At 39.0% G+C, this 21,046-nt stretch overlaps 1 protein-coding gene across 1 annotated transcript in view; it reads left to right on the forward strand.

Annotated features, from left to right (window-relative positions):
- Positions 1-21,046, forward strand: part of fgfrl1 (fibroblast growth factor receptor like 1) — a 123,477-nt gene that overhangs the window by 58,190 nt on the left and 44,241 nt on the right. The window contains 1 exon segment of the mRNA NM_001011189.1: positions 10,314-10,586. Within this exon segment, the coding sequence (NP_001011189.1) occupies positions 10,314-10,586 (273 nt within the window).

Raw genomic sequence — 21,046 nt, forward strand, 5'->3', positions numbered from 1 at the left:
GGGGCCAAAAGCTGGCAATGCTAGGTGTTGAAAAGACAGCAAGTGGGGTGGATATTTGCAGAGATACTAGTATAACTTGCGTAGAAAGAGCAAATGATATCAGCGAGTAATGGTGGGTTCAAGAACAATGTAGCCTGGCTAAAATGTAATCCTCTTCTTCCTCCTTAATAAAACAAGGCTGACTCAAGATTTACCTGTATACATAGAGTCCAGAAGAATTGATTTTGCACACAGGTAACATTATGGTGCTTCACCTTACAGAATGACTTCTTACCCAGAAAACCAGAGGTCCCAAGCATTCCAGATAAAAGATCCCATGTCTATGTCTGAATTGGTTCTGAGATTTATCTGTGGAGGCAAAGATCCATTGATAAAAGAGAAATGATACTTTGTGCCTAACTACAGCCTTAAGTGCAGTTTTAGTTGTGATGTTCCAGATGGGTGAGGCCTGGCTGTTGAGTAGAATAAGCCTGGGAGGCCCTGGTGAAACAACTTACAGATCCGCTGCTTTAAACCATCAGGAGGGATACGTTCTTTTCCTTGTAGACATGTAAGCAAGATTACTATAATAGTAGTAAGACGGTGATTTATTTCCTGTTCGTTTTCATTACCTCTCTGGAATTGGCATTGATTTGTAGTATTATAAGGGTTATCCAAGATATTCCTTGGCCAGTTGCGTGGTGATTGTCAGATTTGATTTAATGTTCTCTGCCTGAAAACAGAGGGAAAAAAAAGAAGAAGAGAGAGAAAGGAACAGTTAGGCAAGGCAATTGCTTCTTATGAGCTGCTAAAAGTGCATTTTAAAACCATCTGAAACGGGTTAAAATCTGCCAAAAAATGCCGGGTTCATTTCTCGGGAAGAAGGCGATCTTTATTTGAACAATGTCTAAAGTTTCCTTGTAGGTTCCATAAATATTTGTCGGTGTTCCCTCCTTGCTAGACCCTTGCGAGCCTTTGGCAGCGATGCTTGGTATCTGCTAAACAGTGAATGTAAATAGATTTGGGGCAGATAAACCGGAGCGCGCCGAGTGCCAGATATCTACCCGAGAGCCAAGTGCCTCCTGGCTTTGGGTTTTCTACTGAAAAATGAAGCTGTGGTTTTTGTTTTATTTACAAGGGTTGTATAGTCTGGCGAAATTTTGTGTCTGATTGCTCTTACCTTATGTTATCTCTGCCAAATCGGCATTAATGAGCAAACTGAGACCCCCAGTAGTAGTTTTTTCATCACTTATCTTTTGGGAACCTCTTCTATTCTCTTCCTGACTGACATCCGACCATTAAGAGCAGGTTTAATGGTTTAAATTTGTGTCACTTTCATGTTTTTTTTCCACCACGACTAAACTGGTTTCTTAAAAACCATGGGAAAAATATGCAGACGCAGAAATGTGGTGGAAAAAAAATGCAAAAATCTCAAATTTTTCATTTTCATTCCTAAAAATGTTGGTGCGCTTGCAAAAGGAAGAAACACGAAAACCTCTACAACCACAAATTAAATATAGATTGTTACAATGTGCCTAGAACAACTCCAACTGAATTCTACATGACCATGGCAGCTTAGATAATACATTTAGATATTTTTTCTTTTGCGTTTTTTTGCAGTTTTGGCACATAATAAATAGGGAACAATTTGTGGGTTTTTTCAGTTTTAGTGCAAAAAAAAGGTCAAATTGAAGAGAAAAAAAATGATTGTTTGTAAATGGGCTCCTTATTGGTTGCTGGGGAAAAACATGTTTATTTTTTTCTAGTACATAGCCATTCTGACCTTTTTTTTTTATACCTTTTATTATTCTATGAGAACAAGTTATTTATATAAGATGTGTCCATATGGTGTGAAGGTTTGTTGCCTCCAAAGATTTCAATTTTGTTAGGTCATAATGGTATTATATTGAATGGGAAATATGCCCTATCTCAGCGGATAGTGTTGCTGCCTTGCAATGCTAGGGTCATAGGCTCAAATCCAGCCAGGGAACTATCTGCAAGGTGTTTGGATATATTCCCTGTATCTGCTTAGGTTTCTTCAGGGTACTCTGGTTTCTTTCCACATTTCAAAACCATATAGAATGTATATATATATATATATATATATATATATAACCATATAACCATATAGATGTGTAATTAGCTGCAGAACATGTAAGTGAGAAGCAGAAATAGATATTGAAGCAAACGAATCAGAACTAAAGATTTTCCTTGACTCAGAAATAGAGTTGCCACCTCTGCTGGCCCTTTTTCGGCGGGCAGGGGGCTGGCGGTGACATCACGGGGGCGGGGAAGAGGCGGGACCATGACATCATAGGGCGGGGAAAACCGGGCAGGAGGCAACCAAAACCTGCCCTATGTGTTCCTACACGCAATGCTACAGAACTGTAGTTCAGCACCAATAGAGGAATGGCGGTTCTGCATTCCTGCCCATTCCCAACATTGTTTGCATTGATGGCTGAAGCTTAAATTTGAGAGAAGGAGTGAAGCGTTGGTTTGGGGGGGTAGGCTGTATGGCTCAGCAGTCATTTCATTTGATTGCAGTTATGCCTTTGTAAGAAGATCTTCAACTGTTAAAGTTATAAATATATTTATACATATATATATGCTGCATACAGAACATAGGCAACCAGGACTAGGTTTCTGCTTTGGTACTGAGCCAGCAATAGTTCACTGGTACCAGCGCCTACCCACATGTTCTGGATCTAAAAAAAGATAAAAATTACGCCAGAATCCGTAACGCTGGAATGGTTAATGGGTGCGGGGGAACGGCAGTGCGTGGCTGGCCCACACTGTCAGCTGGGAGGTTAATATTCTTCCCAGAAAAGTCGGTGCTGACAGAGCCGGCTATCCAGTACATAGGAATGGCACATAAACAGTTCCGCTGGTCGCGCGCTTAGATGTGCTAAGATGAGACGCTGTACTTTGATCTGCTCGGCCCTTCCTTCCTGTAAGATTAGCTGGGGGAAGGCTGGGGTGATCAAAATTGCACTATCCACACATTTTTCCTAACAGGGTTCTAGCCTGATGTCTCAAGCAGAACTTATTATTATAATAATTAATGTGTATTTATAAAGCGCCAACATATTCCGCAGCGCTGTTGAAAAAATGGGTGAATACACTGAATAAACAGATTACTAATGCCCACTCATTTGTTGACTTTACATGAACATGGACAAGGAATAGGTAGGTAATTTCACTTTTGCCCTTGGCTATAGGCAGAAGTTCAGACACTGCGGGGCTCCACCCCCTTAGGGGAGGCCAGGGCAATAAATGGGAGATGTAGCGTGAGTAGCAATACCGTAGGGAGAAATCATATTTACAGATATTCCTGGTTTGAGCTGTCAAACACCATTTGGTTTAATGGGTGTTAGCGCTCAGTGCTGCTCAGTAGCAGCCCCAAGCATATTTATTCGTCTAAATCCTTCCTACATAATGCAAACTGCATGCAAGGAGTAAGGATTTGAACAATTATTCATTCCATTTTTATTTCCATTGAAATGAAACAACTCTTTAATAATCAGTAATGTTTTTCTAACTGGAAACTATCATTTTTGTTCTGTAAATTTATCATTAATAAATCAATATTCATATGTTTCTCTAGTGTTAAAAAGAAATTTTCTAGTCCATGAAGTGGGGCTTGAACCCAAAAGTCTTAGAGTTATTAGTATTATTTGAAAGCAAGGAAATGGTAAATAATAACGTTACCGAGGCACTTTTTCTCTGATTTATTACCAAGCTTACAGCATAACACAAGGTTATTTATTGTAAATTACATCTCTTTCCGATCAAGCCCAATACAAAGTGCACAAACTTCTTGGAATTTCCTTCTTGTAATTACGTTTAATGTGTTAATAAAGTTCTCTTTGAACTAGATCATAGTAAATGCTCTCTTAGGAACTATTTTATGTAGGGGATGGGGACCATATGCAAACGGTTCTTTTTCAGGTCAGCATTAAACATGGATCATTTAAGGCTAGGAATGCAGAATAAGAGATTATTTTGGGGCGATCTCTAACCCCTTTTAGTTAGTATTCATCAAAGACTCGATATGAAATGAACAGTAAAGCCAATATAATGGCATAATGTGAAGTTGATGTAATGTCCAGTTGTTCATTATTAGATATTATTAGAAAATAAGATTGTAAGCTCTTTTGGGCAGGGCTCTCTTCACCTCTTGTATTGGTTATTGATTGCTTTATATGTTACTCTGTATGTCCAATGTATGAAACCCACTTATTGTACAGCGCTGCGGGATATGTTGGCGCTTTATAAATAAATGTTAATACAGGTATGGGATCCCTTATCTGATAACCCGTTATCCAGAAAGCTCCGAATTACGGAAAGGACATCTTTCATAGACTCCATTTTAATCAAATCAGAATTTTGAAACTGATTCCCTTTTCTCTGTAATAATAAAACAGTACCTGTACTTGATCCCAACTAAGATATAATTACCCCTTATTGGGGCAGAACAGCCCTATTGGGTTTATTTAATGGTTAAATGATTCCCTTTTCTCTGTAATAATAAAACAGAACCTTGTAATTGATCCCAACTAAGATATAATTACCCCTTATTGGGGCAGAGCAGCCCTATTGGGTTTATTTCATGGTTAAATGATTCCCTTTTCTCTGTAATAATAAAACAGTACCTGTACTTGATCCCAACTAAGATATAATTACCCCTTATTGGGGGCAGAACAGCCCTATTGGGTTTATTTCATGGTTAAATGATTCCCTTTTCTCTGTAATAATAAAACAGTACCTTGTAATTGATCCCAACTAAGATATAATTACCCCTTATTGGGGCAGAGCAGCCCTATTGGGTTTATTTCATGGTTAAATGATTCCCTTTTCTCTGTAATAATAAAACAGTACCTGTACTTGATCCCAACTAAGATATAATTACCCCTTATTGGGGGCAGAACAGCCCTATTGGGTTTATTTCATGGTTAAATGATTCCCTTTTCTCTGTAATAATAAAACAGTACCTGTACTTGATCCCAACTAAGATATAATTACCCCTTATTGGGGGCAGAACAGCCCTATTGGGTTTATTTCATGGTTAAATGATTCCCTTTTCTCTGTAATAATAAAACAGTACCTTGTAATTGATCCCAACTAAGATATAAATAATCCTTATTAACTGCAAAACAATCCTATTGGGTTTAATTAATGTTATTGATTTTTTAGTAGACTTAAGGTATGGAGATCCAAATTACAGAAAGACCCCTTATCCGGAATACCCTTGGTCCCGAGCATTCTGGATAACGGGTCCTATACCTGTAATAATAATAATTACCGTTGAATCCAGAGGGTCCCATAGAAGTGGATGAAAGCTCCAGTGCATAGATAGTCGTATATAAGAATTCTATATGCATGTTATGATATTATTCACAGTCTAGTTTTTATATTTAAGGGACAGAAAATAAAATTGAATAAATATTCATAAATAATATAAGATATAAGAATTTTTGCAAACGGGGTAGAATTTTTTTTTTACATATCATCCATCCTCTTCAATTTCCTTCCAATTGGGAAGTGAGATCTGCACAGAAAAATCGTTTCCCCCATGTGATGGTCAAACCGCAAAGACTCTCAATTGAATTCATTATATCCGTATATTCTTTTTTGAGGTTTTTTTTGCGTTTTCTCTGGCAGCGCCTCTTTTCCCCTCTCTTCCCCCACGGAGGGGCAGTTCCAGCATACAGTAGCTGAGTATACATTAAATGTTGCCCAGCTGTTCAGTTAGACAGGTGGAGGATTTGATTTTTTTTTTTTTGCTCAGAACAGAAAAGGCAAAAGCAGTTGCTCTTTTCTTCGCAGCGTGAGTTCTTCTGGTTGAAATCAGAAAGAGGCTTATTTTGCTCAGCGAAATATACAGAATATTGTATATCTTTATCTGTGCACTCTAAAAAAAATAAGGCAGGACATGATTTGGTTCATTATTTACTTTATGTTTATAAATCATATGAAAGAATTCATTGGTATTTAGAAATAAAACTAATTTATGATGAATTTCATCTTCATTTATTTAAGACTAATTTCAGACATTTCTCACAAGTGACAAACAATACAGGTATGGGGTCCGTTATGCAGAAACCCATTATCCAGGAAGTTCTGAATTACGGGAAGGCCATCTATATGATATAATTACCCCTTATTGGGGGCAGAACAGCCCTATTGGGTTTATTTAATGGTTAAATGATTCCCTTTTCTCTGTAATAATAAAACAGTACCTGTACTTGATCCCAACTAAGATATAATTACCCCTTATTGGGGGCAGAACAGCCCTATTGGGTTTATTTAATGGTTAAATGATTCCCTTTTCTCTGTAATAATAAAACAGTACCTGTACTTGATCCCAACTAAGATATAATTAATCCTTATTGGGGGCAGAACAGCCCTATTGGGTTTATTTAATGGTTAAATGATTCCCTTTTCTCTGTAATAATAAAACAGTACCCGTACTTGATCCCAACTAAGATATAATTACCCCTATTGGGGCAGAACAGCCCTATTGGGTTTATTTAATGGTTAAATGATTCCCTTTTCTCTGTAATAATAAAACAGTACCTGTACTTGATCCCAACTAAGATATAATTACCCCTTATTGGGGCAGAATAGCCCTATTGGGTTTATTTCATGGTTAAATGATTCCCTTTTCTCTGTAATAATAAAACAGTACCTGTACTTGATCCCAACTAAGATATAATTACCCCTTATTGGGGCAGAACAGCCCTATTGGGTTTATTTCATGGTTAAATGATTCCCTTTTCTCTGTAATAATAAAACAGTACCTGTACTTGATCCCAACTAAGATATAATTACCCCTTATTGGGGGCAGAACAGCCCTATTGGGTTTATTTCATGGTTAAATGATTCCCTTTTCTCTGTAATAATAAAACAGTACCTGTACTTGATCCCAACTAAGATATAATTACCCCTTATTGGGGCAGAACAGCCCTATTGGGTTTATTTAATGGTTAAATGATTCCCTTTTCTCTGTAATAATAAAACAGTACCTGTACTTGATCCCAACTAAGATATAATTACCCCTTATTGGGGGCAGAACAGTCCTATTGGGTTTATTTAAAGGTTAAATGATTCCCTTTTCTCTGTAATAATAAAACAGTACCTGTACTTGATCCCAACTAAGATATAATTACCCCTTATTGGGGGCAGAACAGCCCTATTGGGTTTATTTAATGGTTAAATGATTCCCTTTTCTCTGTAATAATAAAACAGTACCCGTACTTGATCCCAACTAAGATATAATTACCCCTGTGAAAACATGAACGATTTTACAATTAAAATTGTATTTGAATGTTTTTAGTTTAAAAATTAATATTTATTCTGTATTTTATATATAATATTTTATTCTATGTTACGGCCGTACATTCTTATTTAATCCTAAATTATCCCCACTATGTTAAGATATGCTCTCAGGACTGGGATACTTCAGAATCGGACACAATTATTTTGTTAGACCCACTTTCTATTTGTAACGGCTTCTTCCCAGTTTGAGAATATCTTTAATATTCTATGTTGGGGGTATCGGGTTTCTAATGGGTTAAACGTAAGATGATGCAACGCTCCCCCATTACAAACCATGTACAGTACAAAACACAATTTAATCATTCGGAGCAGATGGCCGACATCACAGAAACATTAGTGGAATAATTGCACTGCTTGAAGGGCCAAGCTCTTTAGATCTTCTTTTCTAGTTATAGGATACTGTTAAATAAGCCTCCTGTAGCCATGTGGGTATGTTGGCACATAGTCTGCCGCTCAGCTGGGATGTGTTAGGATCCATACATGGAAGAGTTAAGTTGCACCTAAGTAGCTGCTGTATCAGTGTTATACAGTGATAAGCTAGAACACATTTCAAAAGATAATTGCATTGACTTATTGGCGACCTTGACTGCCGAATTAATTGCGCTTTACTGCTCGTTACTATACATCACAACATACCGGCACCTTCCGCGTTGCCACGTTTGTTTTTCTACTTTCTGTACTCGGCGTTGGGCTAATTATGTCACCTACGCCGACTCGGCCAGACAGGAATAACATCACAGTTCACTTCTAAAAAAAATAAAAAAATTTATGAGCTAATCCGTGTCGGCCAAACATCAAAGGCGCAGTGACATTTTTATACAATGGGGAATGATTATTAATCCCAAGGGGTTTCTGCTGTTGTCTTGAATTTATTAGTTTTTTTTTTGTTTTTTTTAAATGTCGTAATGAAATGTATGTAGAGCTCATTTTTCTGTGGGCAGGAGAGAGGGAAAAAATTGACATAAATTTCTAAAAATTATAAATTTCTAAAAATAAAAAACAAACACCATTCTGCCGACTTGAAATATGAATATGAAATATAATTAGCAGCTGTAGAAAAGCCTTTCAGCAAACCCTCACTAATATAAGATACAGATATGGGACCTATTATCTAAAATGCTCGGGACCTGGGATTTTGTGGATAAGGGATCTTTCCGTAATTTGGATCTCCATACCTTAAGTCTTCTAAAAAATCATTGAAATAATGAATAAACCCAATAGGACTGTTTTGTCTCCAAAAAGGGGTAATTATATCTTAGTTGGGATCAAGTACAGGTACTGTTTTATTATTACAGAGAAAAGGGAATCATTTAACCATTAAATAAACCCAATAGGGCTGTTCTGCCCCCAATAAGGGGTAATTATATCTTAGTTGGGATCAAGTACAGGTACTGTTTTATTATTACAGAGAAAAGGGAATCATTTAACCATTAAATAAACCCAATAGGGCTGTTCTGCCCCCAATAAGGGGTAATTATATCTTAGTTGGGATCAAGTACAGGTACTGTTTTATTATTACAGAGAAAAGGGAATCATTTAACCATGAAATAAACCCAATAGGGCTGTTCTGCCCCCAATAAGGGGTAATTATATCTTAGTTGGGATCAAGTACAGGTACTGTTTTATTATTACAGAGAAAAGGGAATCATTTAACCATTAAATAAACCCAATAGGGTTGTTCTGCCCCCAATAAGGGGTAATTATATCTTAGTTGGGATCAAGTACAGGTACTGTTTTATTATTACAGAGAAAAGGGAATCATTTAACCATTAAATAAACCCAATAGGGTTGTTCTGCCCCCAATAAGGGGTAATTATATCTTAGTTGGGATCAAGTACAGGTACTGTTTTATTATTACAGAGAAAAGGGAATCATTTAACCATTAAATAAACCCAATAGGGCTGTTCTGCCCCCAATAAGGGGTAATTATATCTTAGTTGGGATCAAGTACAGGTACTGTTTTATTATTACAGAGAAAAGGGAATCATTTAACCATTAAATAAACCCAATAGGGCTGTTCTGCCCCCAATAAGGGGTAATTATATCTTAGTTGGGATCAAGTACAGGTACTGTTTTATTATTACAGAGAAAAGGGAATCATTTAACCATTAAATAAACCCAAAAGGGCTGTTCTGCCCCCAATAAGGGGTAATTATATCTTAGTTGGGATCAAGTACAGGTACTGTTTTATTATTACAGAGAAAAGGGAATCATTTAACCATTAAATAAACCCAATAGGGCTGTTCTGCCCCCAATAAGGGGTAATTATATCTTAGTTGGGATCAAGTACAGGTACTGATTTATTATTACAGAGAAAAAGGAAATCATTTTTAAAAATTAGAATTATTTGCTTATAATGGAGTCTATGGGAGATGGCCTTTACGTAATTCGGAACTTTCTGGATAATGGATCCCATACCTGTAAAAGATATAGCAGATGCTGTTCATCCCCGGATATATAACAATGTGATCCCTCCTCTATGCACCATTAATACAGTAGGAAAAATCTAAAAATGCCTAAAATATTATTAATGCAACTTAATGGCAGAATAGAAGTATTTACATTGACTTTTTTGACTGTCAGGATCTTTCTGACACCCAGCAAAGTTATCTAGAAAATTAAGTGTTGCATTACAATAGTAACATAGTAAGTTAGGTTGAAAAAAGACATACGTCCATCACGTTCAACCATAAACAATACGCATTTCATATTAACTGATTTGGTAAAAAATAATCTCTCTGTTCTAATACCTATTGACAAAGTCCTCCCAAGCCCATAGCAACTAATAAAACGTTTGCTTCTGGTTATTCTTATTAACTAGTCTTGTAAAAGGTACTGGATGCTGTGGTTTACTTGGGACAGATTTTACTAGAGATCCAGAGGTTGACAAAAAATAATTTACTCAAAAAATATGTATATTGTATGAGAACAAAATATTTGGTTAATCCGTGTTTGATTTAAACTCACAGTTTTTTTTTTATTTCTAAATTCTTCAGGTCCCCCACGCATTTCTGACAAAGTGATGCACCGGCAGACTGTGAGGCTGGGAAGAGCCATTAAGCTTTTGTGCCCAGTAGAAGCTGACCCCCCTCCCCTTATAATGTGGATGAAAGACGGGCGCACTATCCACAGTGGCTGGACGAGGTTTCGAGTTTACCAGCACGGTATGAAAATAAAAGACGTGGAAAGTGAAGATGCAGGAAGTTATATCTGCAAGGCGACTAATGGGTTTGGAAGTATCAACGTGAACTACACGCTCATCGTAATAGGTAGGTACAATCTTTGAAACATGGGTTTCAACATGGCAAACTTTTCTATTTTCATTTAGTTATAAAGTGCTAATTTCTATTCGACTACTTCACTTGTGAGTCTGAGGCTATTACAGGACTTTTTCATTCTTATGAGATGGTGATCAGTTAATAGAGCTTCTCCAGCAAAATCCTGCATCGTAATCTGTTTTTTCCCATGGGGCTAGCCATATTCTTCATTTCCCAGGGTGCCACAGCCATGTGACCTGTGGTCTGATAAACTTCAGTCACACTTTACTGCTGCGCTGCAAGTTGGAGCGATATCCCCCCCCCCCCCCCCCCCAGCAGCCGATCAGCAGAACAATGGGAAGGGAGCAAGATAGCAGCTCCCAGTAGGTATCAGAATAGCACTCAATAGTAAGAAATCCAAGTCCAACTTGGGACTCCTCCAGTTACATGGGAGTAGGAGAAACAATAGGTTAGCTGAATGCAGTTCTAATGTGTAGCAATGGCTCCTTCTGAAAGCTCAGACTCAGGCACACTTTACTGCTACGCTGCAAGTTGGAGTGATATCCCCCCCCCTCACCCCCAGCAGCCGATCAGCAGAACAATGGGAAGGGAGCAAGATAGCAGCTCCCAGTAGGTATCAGAATAGCACTCAATAGTAAGAAATCCAAGTCCAGCTTGGGACTCCTCCAGTTACATGGGAGTAGGAGAAACAATAGGTTAGCTGAAAGCAGTTCTAATGTGTAGCGCTGGCTGAAAGCTCAGACTATTACAGCTACAAATACATTTGTTGGTTCAAGAATAACATTTTAAATGGTGAATTCTTTGCTATGTAAACAGTGTCATTTAGAAATAAAAAGTACCCCATAAAAATCATGACACATTTTAAAGTGTGTTTTATTTGAATAATGATAAAGAAATTAGAAAAATTAGAAAAAGCTCTAAAGTTAGAACTGAAAAACACTTTAACTCCATAAGACCTGCCTTTATATTTGCGATAGCATAATGTTCACTTTCACAATAAGCCTAACGCTAATTCCAGACATATGGTCAGGCAGTATATTTTTTAAGAGGCTGGTGTTGGTTGGCTTGTTAAGGTGAATTGCATCATATTTTATAACTCCAGTTTAAGACATGCCACCAGTGGTCTGTAATAAGTCGTGTCCGGTTTAGATTGACTTCAGATGCTCCATGACTATTTATAGTTTATCAGTCCCAGCAACTTCCTCTAGTAATATAGTTTTGACTCCTTCTTTAATGTTTTCAGATGGCCTGCAAAGCTAAAAACAAAATCAAATATAATTTGACCACATACCCTATTCATGCTGTTTCCAGATGCCTCGGTTTATCACAATGTGGGTAGAATGTAAGGTAAAAAGATTATGGTTGCAAAATAAACATTCGCTTCTTGCATTCCTCAAACGCTCTTTATAGTACTAGCGCTTTATACAAACACATGGAATGAATGGAACATCCCAACAGGTCTGCCGATAAATACCCGAGGCTTCTCCATTTTCAAACAATCCTATCTCCTATGACATGAAACATGAAAAATGTATTATCTCCTTCATTCTTCCCTTTTTTAGCTTTATAGAGTTGGAAATCCATTGAGCCGTATGTTTGGAGATTTCAGTTTTGCTCAGTTTATGTAATTAATCCAGGTTTATGTTGTACATTTTTATGACTTGGGAGATCTGGAGAGTAATGTGTGGATTACTGGCTATTGGTATTAGGAGTAGGAAGATGTCGCAAGTACTGTGTGGGCTAAACGTCAATGCTTCTTAGAGTTACTGGGTAGTGTTATTGGATTATTGGATGATTTTTAGAGTTTGGGGATCTGATAAATTATCGTTACATGATACTTTTGTTTCCAGGACTATTATTAGATGAGATAGTGTACATGTCCATGTATGGGATCCAATAACCAAGATATTTTCAAGATGGCTGAGAATGATCTGTACTTTGTGTGTTCTGAAGGTTCACTATTATCTAAATGGATTATAGGTTGTATAGATTGGACTATTTGCGATGGCAAAGATGTTCTAGACGTTTCTTGGTGTTGATATAATAGAGATGATGCTTGATGGCCAAATGTTTTGTTATCTAATATGTTAGAACTACTAGATATGTGCAGAACTACAATTCTATAAAAAAAAGCATTGCTGAAGGCCACTTTACTTCTCTCAACCCCTTTCCATTGTTTACACCCAATTCCTTGCCTTGGAGAAAGAATTTCTGCCAGTCTTCTCACAAAGGCTATAGATTTTGTTTTGATTGTGTGACCAGTGCTGCAAATACTTTATAGTCTTATTTATTGTGCAAGATAATGCAGAGCAGTAAGGTGAAGAATAGGGTTGCCACCTGTGTGGTTTTGACTGGCCAGCCTGGATTTTAGAAGAGCTGCCTGGTCAAAACTGCCTGCCCAGTTTCCAAATTAAGAAATCCAGACAGGACTCCCCTTACGATTGGCCAATCACCGATCTCCACATCATAGTCCCACTAATTTTTAGCAGACTTAAGTTATGGAGATCCAAATTACGGAAAGATCCCTTATCCGGAAAACCCCAGGTCCCGAGCATTCTGGATAATAGGTCCCATACCTGTATAGTTGAACAGTTTTTTGAACGTTTGAAAAGATTTTTGAGGAAATTACCCAGTTTGTATGATTGATGTTTGTTTCTCAACTGTTTAGCCGGAGAGTCTGCAGAACTGAGGGAGAGAGGGCAGCTTGAAAATGTATTGTTTGCCCGTGTCAAACACTGGTGTCTGCCCCTTTAAAAAAAAATACTTGAAAAGTATGAAACTCTTCCAAACAAAGGATAATAATTGGGAAAGGGTCGGAAGGCTGCATCTAGCAGTGTTACCCAGTCACAGGAAGAGCAGGATGAGAGCAAGGAACAGAGAATGCATGGTTTTACCAGTAGTCAAGTCTAGCAGGCTTTGTGGCTTACCACAACATTTGGAATGCCAATTATTGTACAAGAACAAAAATTACAAGCTCCGGGAGAAGAACTCATCTTAAGCCGTAAGAATCACTTTCCTAACGAATAGAACAAAACCATAAGTAGAAAAAAATGCCAAAAAACAAAAAGCCATTCTTAAAAACACAGAAAGCAGAAAGGCAGTGAGAGTGGAAACGAAGTGGGACAGAGGTTTAAATTAGGAGTTCGCACATCAGAAAAGTGTAACACTGCTCATATTCTCTTGCATACAGTTCCAATCCTGCGTCCCATAGGGATTAGAGGGGAAGTAAGTGTGTTTCCTATTAATGCATATTTTCCGGAGTAGAACAATAATGTAAACAGCAATACTCATTCATATATATTTTACCATCAGTTAGATCCCCTGGCCGCTGTTTTAAAATGACGATGTTAAGTTTATACACGTGGGAACTTAAGTGAGATTGCAGCTGGTTCTCTCTATTTTCACATTTACCCCTTGGAAAAAAAAAGTAAATAATGGCTGTTTTTATTATACAAGTACATAGGAGGCTATGAACTGACTCTTTATGGAACCATGGCTATAATTACTTGACTGCCTGACCTCTTTGGCTAGTTTTACAGAGACCCAGTTTGAGCAGTTTGAGTCTAAGTCGCCCCATATGGTTTTGGGTAATGCCATTGGAGTTCATTGGCATTGTGCTTTTGGGGTATGAATTGTGGTGCACAAAATGCCCATTGCCAGTTACCTAAGGGCCGTGACACACAGCACAGCACGACTAATCACTGTTATTTCCCTGCAATGCCATCCCACCAGCTAGAATGTAAATCGCTGGTGGGATGGCGACTTCGGCAAATCGTGGCTCCCAGTAAGCCATCCCACCGGCGATTTACATTCTAGCCGGTGGGACGGCATTGCGGGGAAATTAGTTGCCCGCGACAAGGGAGATTGGTCATGGCGTGACCAATCTCCCCGTGTGTCAGGGCTCTAATAGGTGATTGTAATTCAGTGTATAGAGCCATCAAAGCCACAATGCCAGTCCAAATAGTATTGGCACCCAAGGCGATAATACTTGCATACGTGTCTCCACCTCAACACCAACCTTGCCTTCTGCCATTGGTCCACAGGCTAACTTTCCCATAACCCCAAGCTCTCCCTTCTCTTCTTCCCCAACTAATGCCCAAGCTATGTGCATTTATTGCCTAGCCAGGCCCTTGTTCTTTCCAAGAAAAGGCCCAGTTAACTATTGAACTTGGCCAACAAGGAAATGCTAGGAGAACACTTTTCTGAGAACAAATGCATCAATATGTGAATTTGCCATACACATTGGGGTTGATTCATCAAGATTTTAGTTTAGAGCTTAATACAGAAAAACTCACCCTTGTTCCATTCAGTTCTAAGGAATTTTCAAAAACGTATTTATAAATGGGTCAAAGCTAGAACTCGCCATTTGATGAATACCCTTCTAAAAATCCCATAGGAATGAACAGAACAAGGGTGAGTTTTTATGTACTAAGCTCTTTACTCACATTTTGATAAATCTGCCCCATTGGTGACAAGATGATCAGATTACTCGGAACTCAAATTGTATATGATCAACTGTAGTTGTTCCAATTACACTCTCGATCTGTGGTTTCCAATATGACTTCTTCATCCATGATGGACCAGCAGCAGTTCTTTAACTTGTTCTTGTCAACCAACTTCCTTTAACACCCCCCTTTCCAGTGCCCCCGATAATGCTGAATGTAGGTAAGCCAGATGTGGCCAAGTCGTCCAAGGTGATCGTATCTTTAGACCCTAATGAGGCAGAGGTTCTGTCCACGTCTGCGTTCAATTCCCTACGGTTCATTACGAGTAATGTGGTTTCGTGTGCTGCCTCTCTCCTCCTGCGATGGCAATGATAGGATCAAAGGGTGGTCAGATGCTTTTCATTTTATCTTCCAATGGCTTAGTTTACATACATTTTTGTTTTGGATCAAAGCATCAGATACCTTTGCTGTCAAGATGTGGCCCATTCCTGAACTTCTAAGCGTTATCTTAAATAATCGTAAAGTCTCAGTCTAATCATAAAATCTTATAAGGGAAAAATATACTCTGTTTATAAGGGATTGTTTCATTATATCGGCAGTAAACTATGAGTTTGGGGTCAGTCAGCCTGAGTTAATGGTTTTGGGGCAAGATGAAACTAAAAAAATATATTGATTTTCCCTTTTAACATTTACATATAAATTAAATTGTAGTGTCCGTTAATTGGTATAATAATTGGCATAAATAATTGGTAGAACTAATTTGGTAACGTGCACCTCCCTGTGCTTTTCTGAATACTCCCATCAGGCTTACTTAGCCTGTCAACTTAACGTCAGTGACAAATAAGCGTTTTGTTCATATAGATACGCCACTCGAACTGATTTGAACTCGCGCTGAGCAGTGACAAGCATGGGCCTACACAAACAGCTTTTCTTGGCTAACATTGGTGTGAAGCGTGTCATATTTTTGTTTTAAATCATTATCAAAACATTGTTCTTAAATAAATATTTGCCTTTAACCCTGCGGGATATATTTCCACTTTCAGAGAAGGTTTATTCTGTTGATCAGACATCTATTTTTTTGTCTTGGATCATTCATTGTAAATGGGGCAAGCTCATGTTGGGGGCACTCAGTACTAAATGGAGCTCAAAGGAGCCACTGTTATGCCCAACAATCAGCTATTGCATTGCGATAATTACAGTAACCCCTTTTGTAAATGTAGTTGCCAATATCAGTGCAAGAGAGCCTCGAGAATGCTTAGCCTTTTTGATGCTCGGTGGCCTCAAGAGACACTGGCACAAGCAGACAATCACAGCATTAGAATTCAAGTTTTAATGGAGCCAGCTGCCATCACCCATGGGATCGGCAACATTATGTGTGAAAGCTCCTCTGTGTGGAACTAAGTCCATACATCCAGATTTATTTTGATTCCAATCAGTGCGAGAGAATGAAGCTCCCCATCTGTCGATTTCTGTAGTTCGTTGGTTTAATGCAGTGGTCCCCAACCTTTTTTGCACCACGGACCGGTGGGGGCGCAACTAGTGCATAGTATATAATTTAATTATTACATATATAACGTAAATGTAATTATTAAATGTTATTTTATGCACTTTATTATTATTATTACATACAGCTTATTAAAGTACTTTTGTCCTTGTCCTGATCAGTAGAAAGTTTCCTGGGCTTCGCATAGCTGTCGTCATGGCTGTGTAACACATCGGGGATTTGGGATCACAGGTAATTGGGACCAGAGGTGGCCCGGTTCAGCACAGCCCACGGCCCGGCACCGGTCTCCGGATCGGTGGTTGGGGACCCCTGGTTTAATGTGCACCAAAGTACGCTCAACATGCTCCGAACCCCACAAGATAAGGCACAACAAACTGCGTTGAAATATGAATAAAGCCCACAATCTCCCAGCTCAGGGTTCTACTCTTTTATTTTGTTATCATCAGACTATGAGAGCTTGAAATGTCCCCAGATGTCCATTTATATGTATAAAATAACTGTCCATCATGGACATAAAGCTAATATCCCTGCATCCAACTAGAGAAACTACATCGTTTTCCTATCGCTCCTCTTTAATTTTTACGTGGAAGGATTATGAACAAATTTCCTAAGCTTCTGGGTAGAGCCCACTTAATAGTAGAGGTTCCCACAAGGGCTGGATGACCCAGTTGGTCACCTAAATTGGAATTTGGGTCTTCTAGTGCAGAAAGTGCTATTATTGCCCCCCTCCGATGCAAAAAACGGAAGGGCGCCTCAGGGTGGCACAAGGGGCCAAAACATAAGGCTTATTTACCCATAATGAAATATTTTTTTTCATATAATAAAAGTGATTGCACTTTTATTTTATGAAAAAAAATATGGGCAGGCAGGGAGTTGTGTCTGCTGCAATTACGCCCGATGTGTCAAAAGAAACACACTTGCAAGTGCACAGTAGCAAATCAGATTCAAGCTGAGGCTACCATTTGGAATTACTGCACTTAGTTAAAATGGTATTTATTGACTTTTGGCTCAAATGGCTGGTTTGGCTCAAATTGCCTGCTCCGCCTGTTGATGAAACCCACTGTTGGAACCCCTGGAATTGCCACCACATTCAGGGTGGCTGTAGCTTCATCATGCCCCAGCACCAATAATTGATTTGCACTCTTGACTCAGAAGTACATTCTGTCCAATCTTTTTGCTCAGAACCTGCAATGAAAGTCTCTAAACTCCTTCAATGGACTTGGACAGATATTTCTCGTTTTGCTCATTTAGGGGCTCGTTTTTGCGTAAACTCAGATCTTCTTTCTTCTCCTAGAAACAAAAGGTATCCAACCCCCAACCCCTTTTTTGTGTTCAATCTTTCTTTCAGAAATGTGATTTCATAGAGCCCTTTTTCTGAGTTGAAATTGGGGACTGAAAGCATTCTTTTTGGCAGTGCATCTGGAAAAGAAGAGTCGAGACTCGTATTCCCGAGAGCTCTGAAACCTAGACTCTGCTTTCACTAAACGCTGTTAAAGACATTAAGTTCCTTGCAAACATCCATCTATCAGCGGTGGAGTATTTGTTAAAGGCTTACTTTGTTCTGAACTCTCTGGCCCACTAATTATGCACAGTTCCTTCATTGTACAGAAAGGATGATGACCCCTTACCCTCGGTAATGATGACAGATTTATGTATTTTAACACCCAAAGACTGATGTATTTTTTTAACTGCGGCCAGCTTGTACCGCCGCTGCCAGCCCTTTTTTTTTCTTCATTGTTGGACTGTTTATTATGGCGCCCAACACTTGAGGCAATGCACTCATTTTGCCGGGTGAAATACTGCATCTAGTTATGGAAACCGCTATGAACATATAAAATTCACGGTCTTTGCTTAACCTAGCATAAGACATTATAACCCACACATTCCAGTTTTATAGAACTTCAGCCTAAAATACAGATTGGTTTAGCATAGGATTCTAGAACACAACTCCTGTGGGTGGGTTTCTGTAGATTAGGGCAGTGATCCCCAACCAGTGTCTTGTGAGCAACATGTTGCTCCCCAACCCCTTGGATGTTTCTCTCAGTGCCCCCAAACCAGGGAGTTATTTTTGAATTTCTGACTTGGGGGCAAGTTTTGGTTCAATAAAAACAAGATTTCCTACCAAATAAAGCCCCCTGTAAGCTGATAGTGTGCATAGAGGCTGCCTAATAGCCAATCTTAGCCCTTATTTGGCTCCTCCTCCTCCTTTATGGTGCTTGTGTTGCTCCCCAAGTCTTTCTACATTGGACTGTGGCTCATGAGTAAGAAAGGTTGGGGACCCCTGGATTAGGGTATGGCTATGTGTAATGAGCTGTAACCTGAGTAGTTTAAGAGTGAGCCTACGTCTAATGTAAGATAGAGTGTTTTGATCGCTGCTGTCATCAGGCAGAAAACAGTGGGATCAAATGCCCCTCTCTCTCTCCCTGTCACCATGTCCCATATGAGTTTAGGGGAAACACTGCTCCTGAAGAGCTGGTAGCGGTGACAGGAGACCTTCTTTCATGTAAGCTCTCTCTTGAGTAGAGGTTCACCTACACCCGTGATCCCTAACCAGTGGCTTCTGAGCAACATATTACTCACCACTCTCTTTGATGTTGCTCCCAGTTGCTTCAAATTTTACATTTCTGGCTTGGAGACAAGTTTTGGAAGCCCAGAGACACAGTTTTACTCCAAGCAGAGCCTCCTGAAGGCCAGTAGTCACATGGGGCTACCAAATAGCCAATCACAGACCTTATCTGGCACCCCCAAAGAACTTTTTCATGCTTGTGTGGCTCCCAACATTTTTAGATCTAAGTGAAGTAAAGTGAAAAAGGTTGAGGATCCCTGACCTACACCATCTGCATTTGCTTCACACCATTATTTCCCATATATGAGTGTAGAAAGTCATGGCAGACAGAGGGGAGTGGTTTGATTTTCACTCCTGTTGACATTGTTGGTCAAACCACCCTGTCTAACACTAACCTATATATATATATATATATTTGAAAGTGTTCTCACAATTATTTTACTGTTATAGATGGAAATGGTAATTTACCCTGTCATTTTCAGGTCTCCTTATGGAATTCTTTTTATTGGTGAAAATCATTGACCAGGTAAATAAAATCAAAGTATGTTTTATTAATCAACACAAACCATAAGCTCAGCCTTACTCAGAGTTGTGAACTAGTAACCAAAAGCACCCAATCAGAGGCTTGTTTTCAAGCAATTGACATTCTATGTACTGGTTGGTTGCTATGGGGTACTAGACCAGTAGCACATTTTTTATACTCTGGCGTTACATTTGCCTGTTACTGTTTCTCATTATGATTTATTGTCAGAAGCTTGCAGAACAGAGTGACTGACAAGGCAGAAGCACTGGTTCATTTCTCCATTTTCACATGTTCCAACACGAGGAAAAAGTTTAGATAAGTTTTGTATTAAAACTAGGCTATGCCTGCAGATGTTGCTGAGATTCTGCCAGCCCGTCTCTATCCATTATCTAGACCTAGGCTATTTTTATTCTTTATGATACTCTGTGCTTTTCAGAGATTGTCCATTTTGAGCCACTTAAGTTGCCTGTATGTTTTTGAAGTGTCCCTAAGGAAACCCACACAGACATGGAGAGAACATACAAACTCAGTTGACCGACAGTGCTTAATCCATAAACCAGCTTAGACCTCATGTTATTTAGTGGAACTATTCGAGATCACTTGGTGCTGACGCTAGGAATCGGTCCAGTTTCAAAGCTTGAGTTTCCATTTCTGAGTACTCAACCTCTGCTTTAATCCCTCTACTTCATGGGAACTAGAGGGACATCCAAATGGCGCTCTGAATTGTTATGGAAGCCTACATTTGGGTTTAGTTTAAGCACGACTTTCATTTTGGGTTTCCATATATCAAACTGAGTGGCATCCTAGCATTTTGAGTTTCTATGGATTAAAGTCATTGATATAAAGTTTTAATACAGTGTTTGACTGGCCATGCCACATAAAAACTGGGTTTTTGATAATAATTGATAATATTGCTGACCAAAAACTCACCAGGAATTTCTGGATGTATCTATAGCAGGGGTCCTCCAACTCTTTCTCGTGAGCCACAGTCAAATGTAAAAAGATTGGGGAGCAACACAAGCACCATAAATCATGGTGGTGCAAATTAAGGGCTAAGATTGGCTATTAGGTGCCTCTATGCACCCTATCAGCTTACAGGGGGCTTTATTTGGTAGGAAATCTTGTTTTTATACAACCAAAACTTGCCCCCAAGTCAGGAATTCAAAAATAACTCTCTGGTTTGGGGGCACTGAGAGCAACATCGAAGGGGTTGGGGAGCAACATGTTGCCCCTGAGCCACTGGTTGGGGATCACTGATCTATAGTATAGTAGATAGGAATAGCCAGTCAATGGTCATCATCAGCTGCAGGGTATTATGAGTCTGCATTTGTTTGTTCATGGGAAAGACTCTACTTTATGTGGGGGGGGTGGGGGGGTAGTGGGATGGGCTCCAGGAAGGGAGTGGACACCAAG

The sequence above is a fragment of the Xenopus tropicalis genome, chromosome 1 (assembly GCF_000004195.4).
Source record: "Xenopus tropicalis strain Nigerian chromosome 1, UCB_Xtro_10.0, whole genome shotgun sequence".
In the NCBI taxonomy this organism is placed as follows: Eukaryota; Metazoa; Chordata; class Amphibia; order Anura; family Pipidae; genus Xenopus; species Xenopus tropicalis.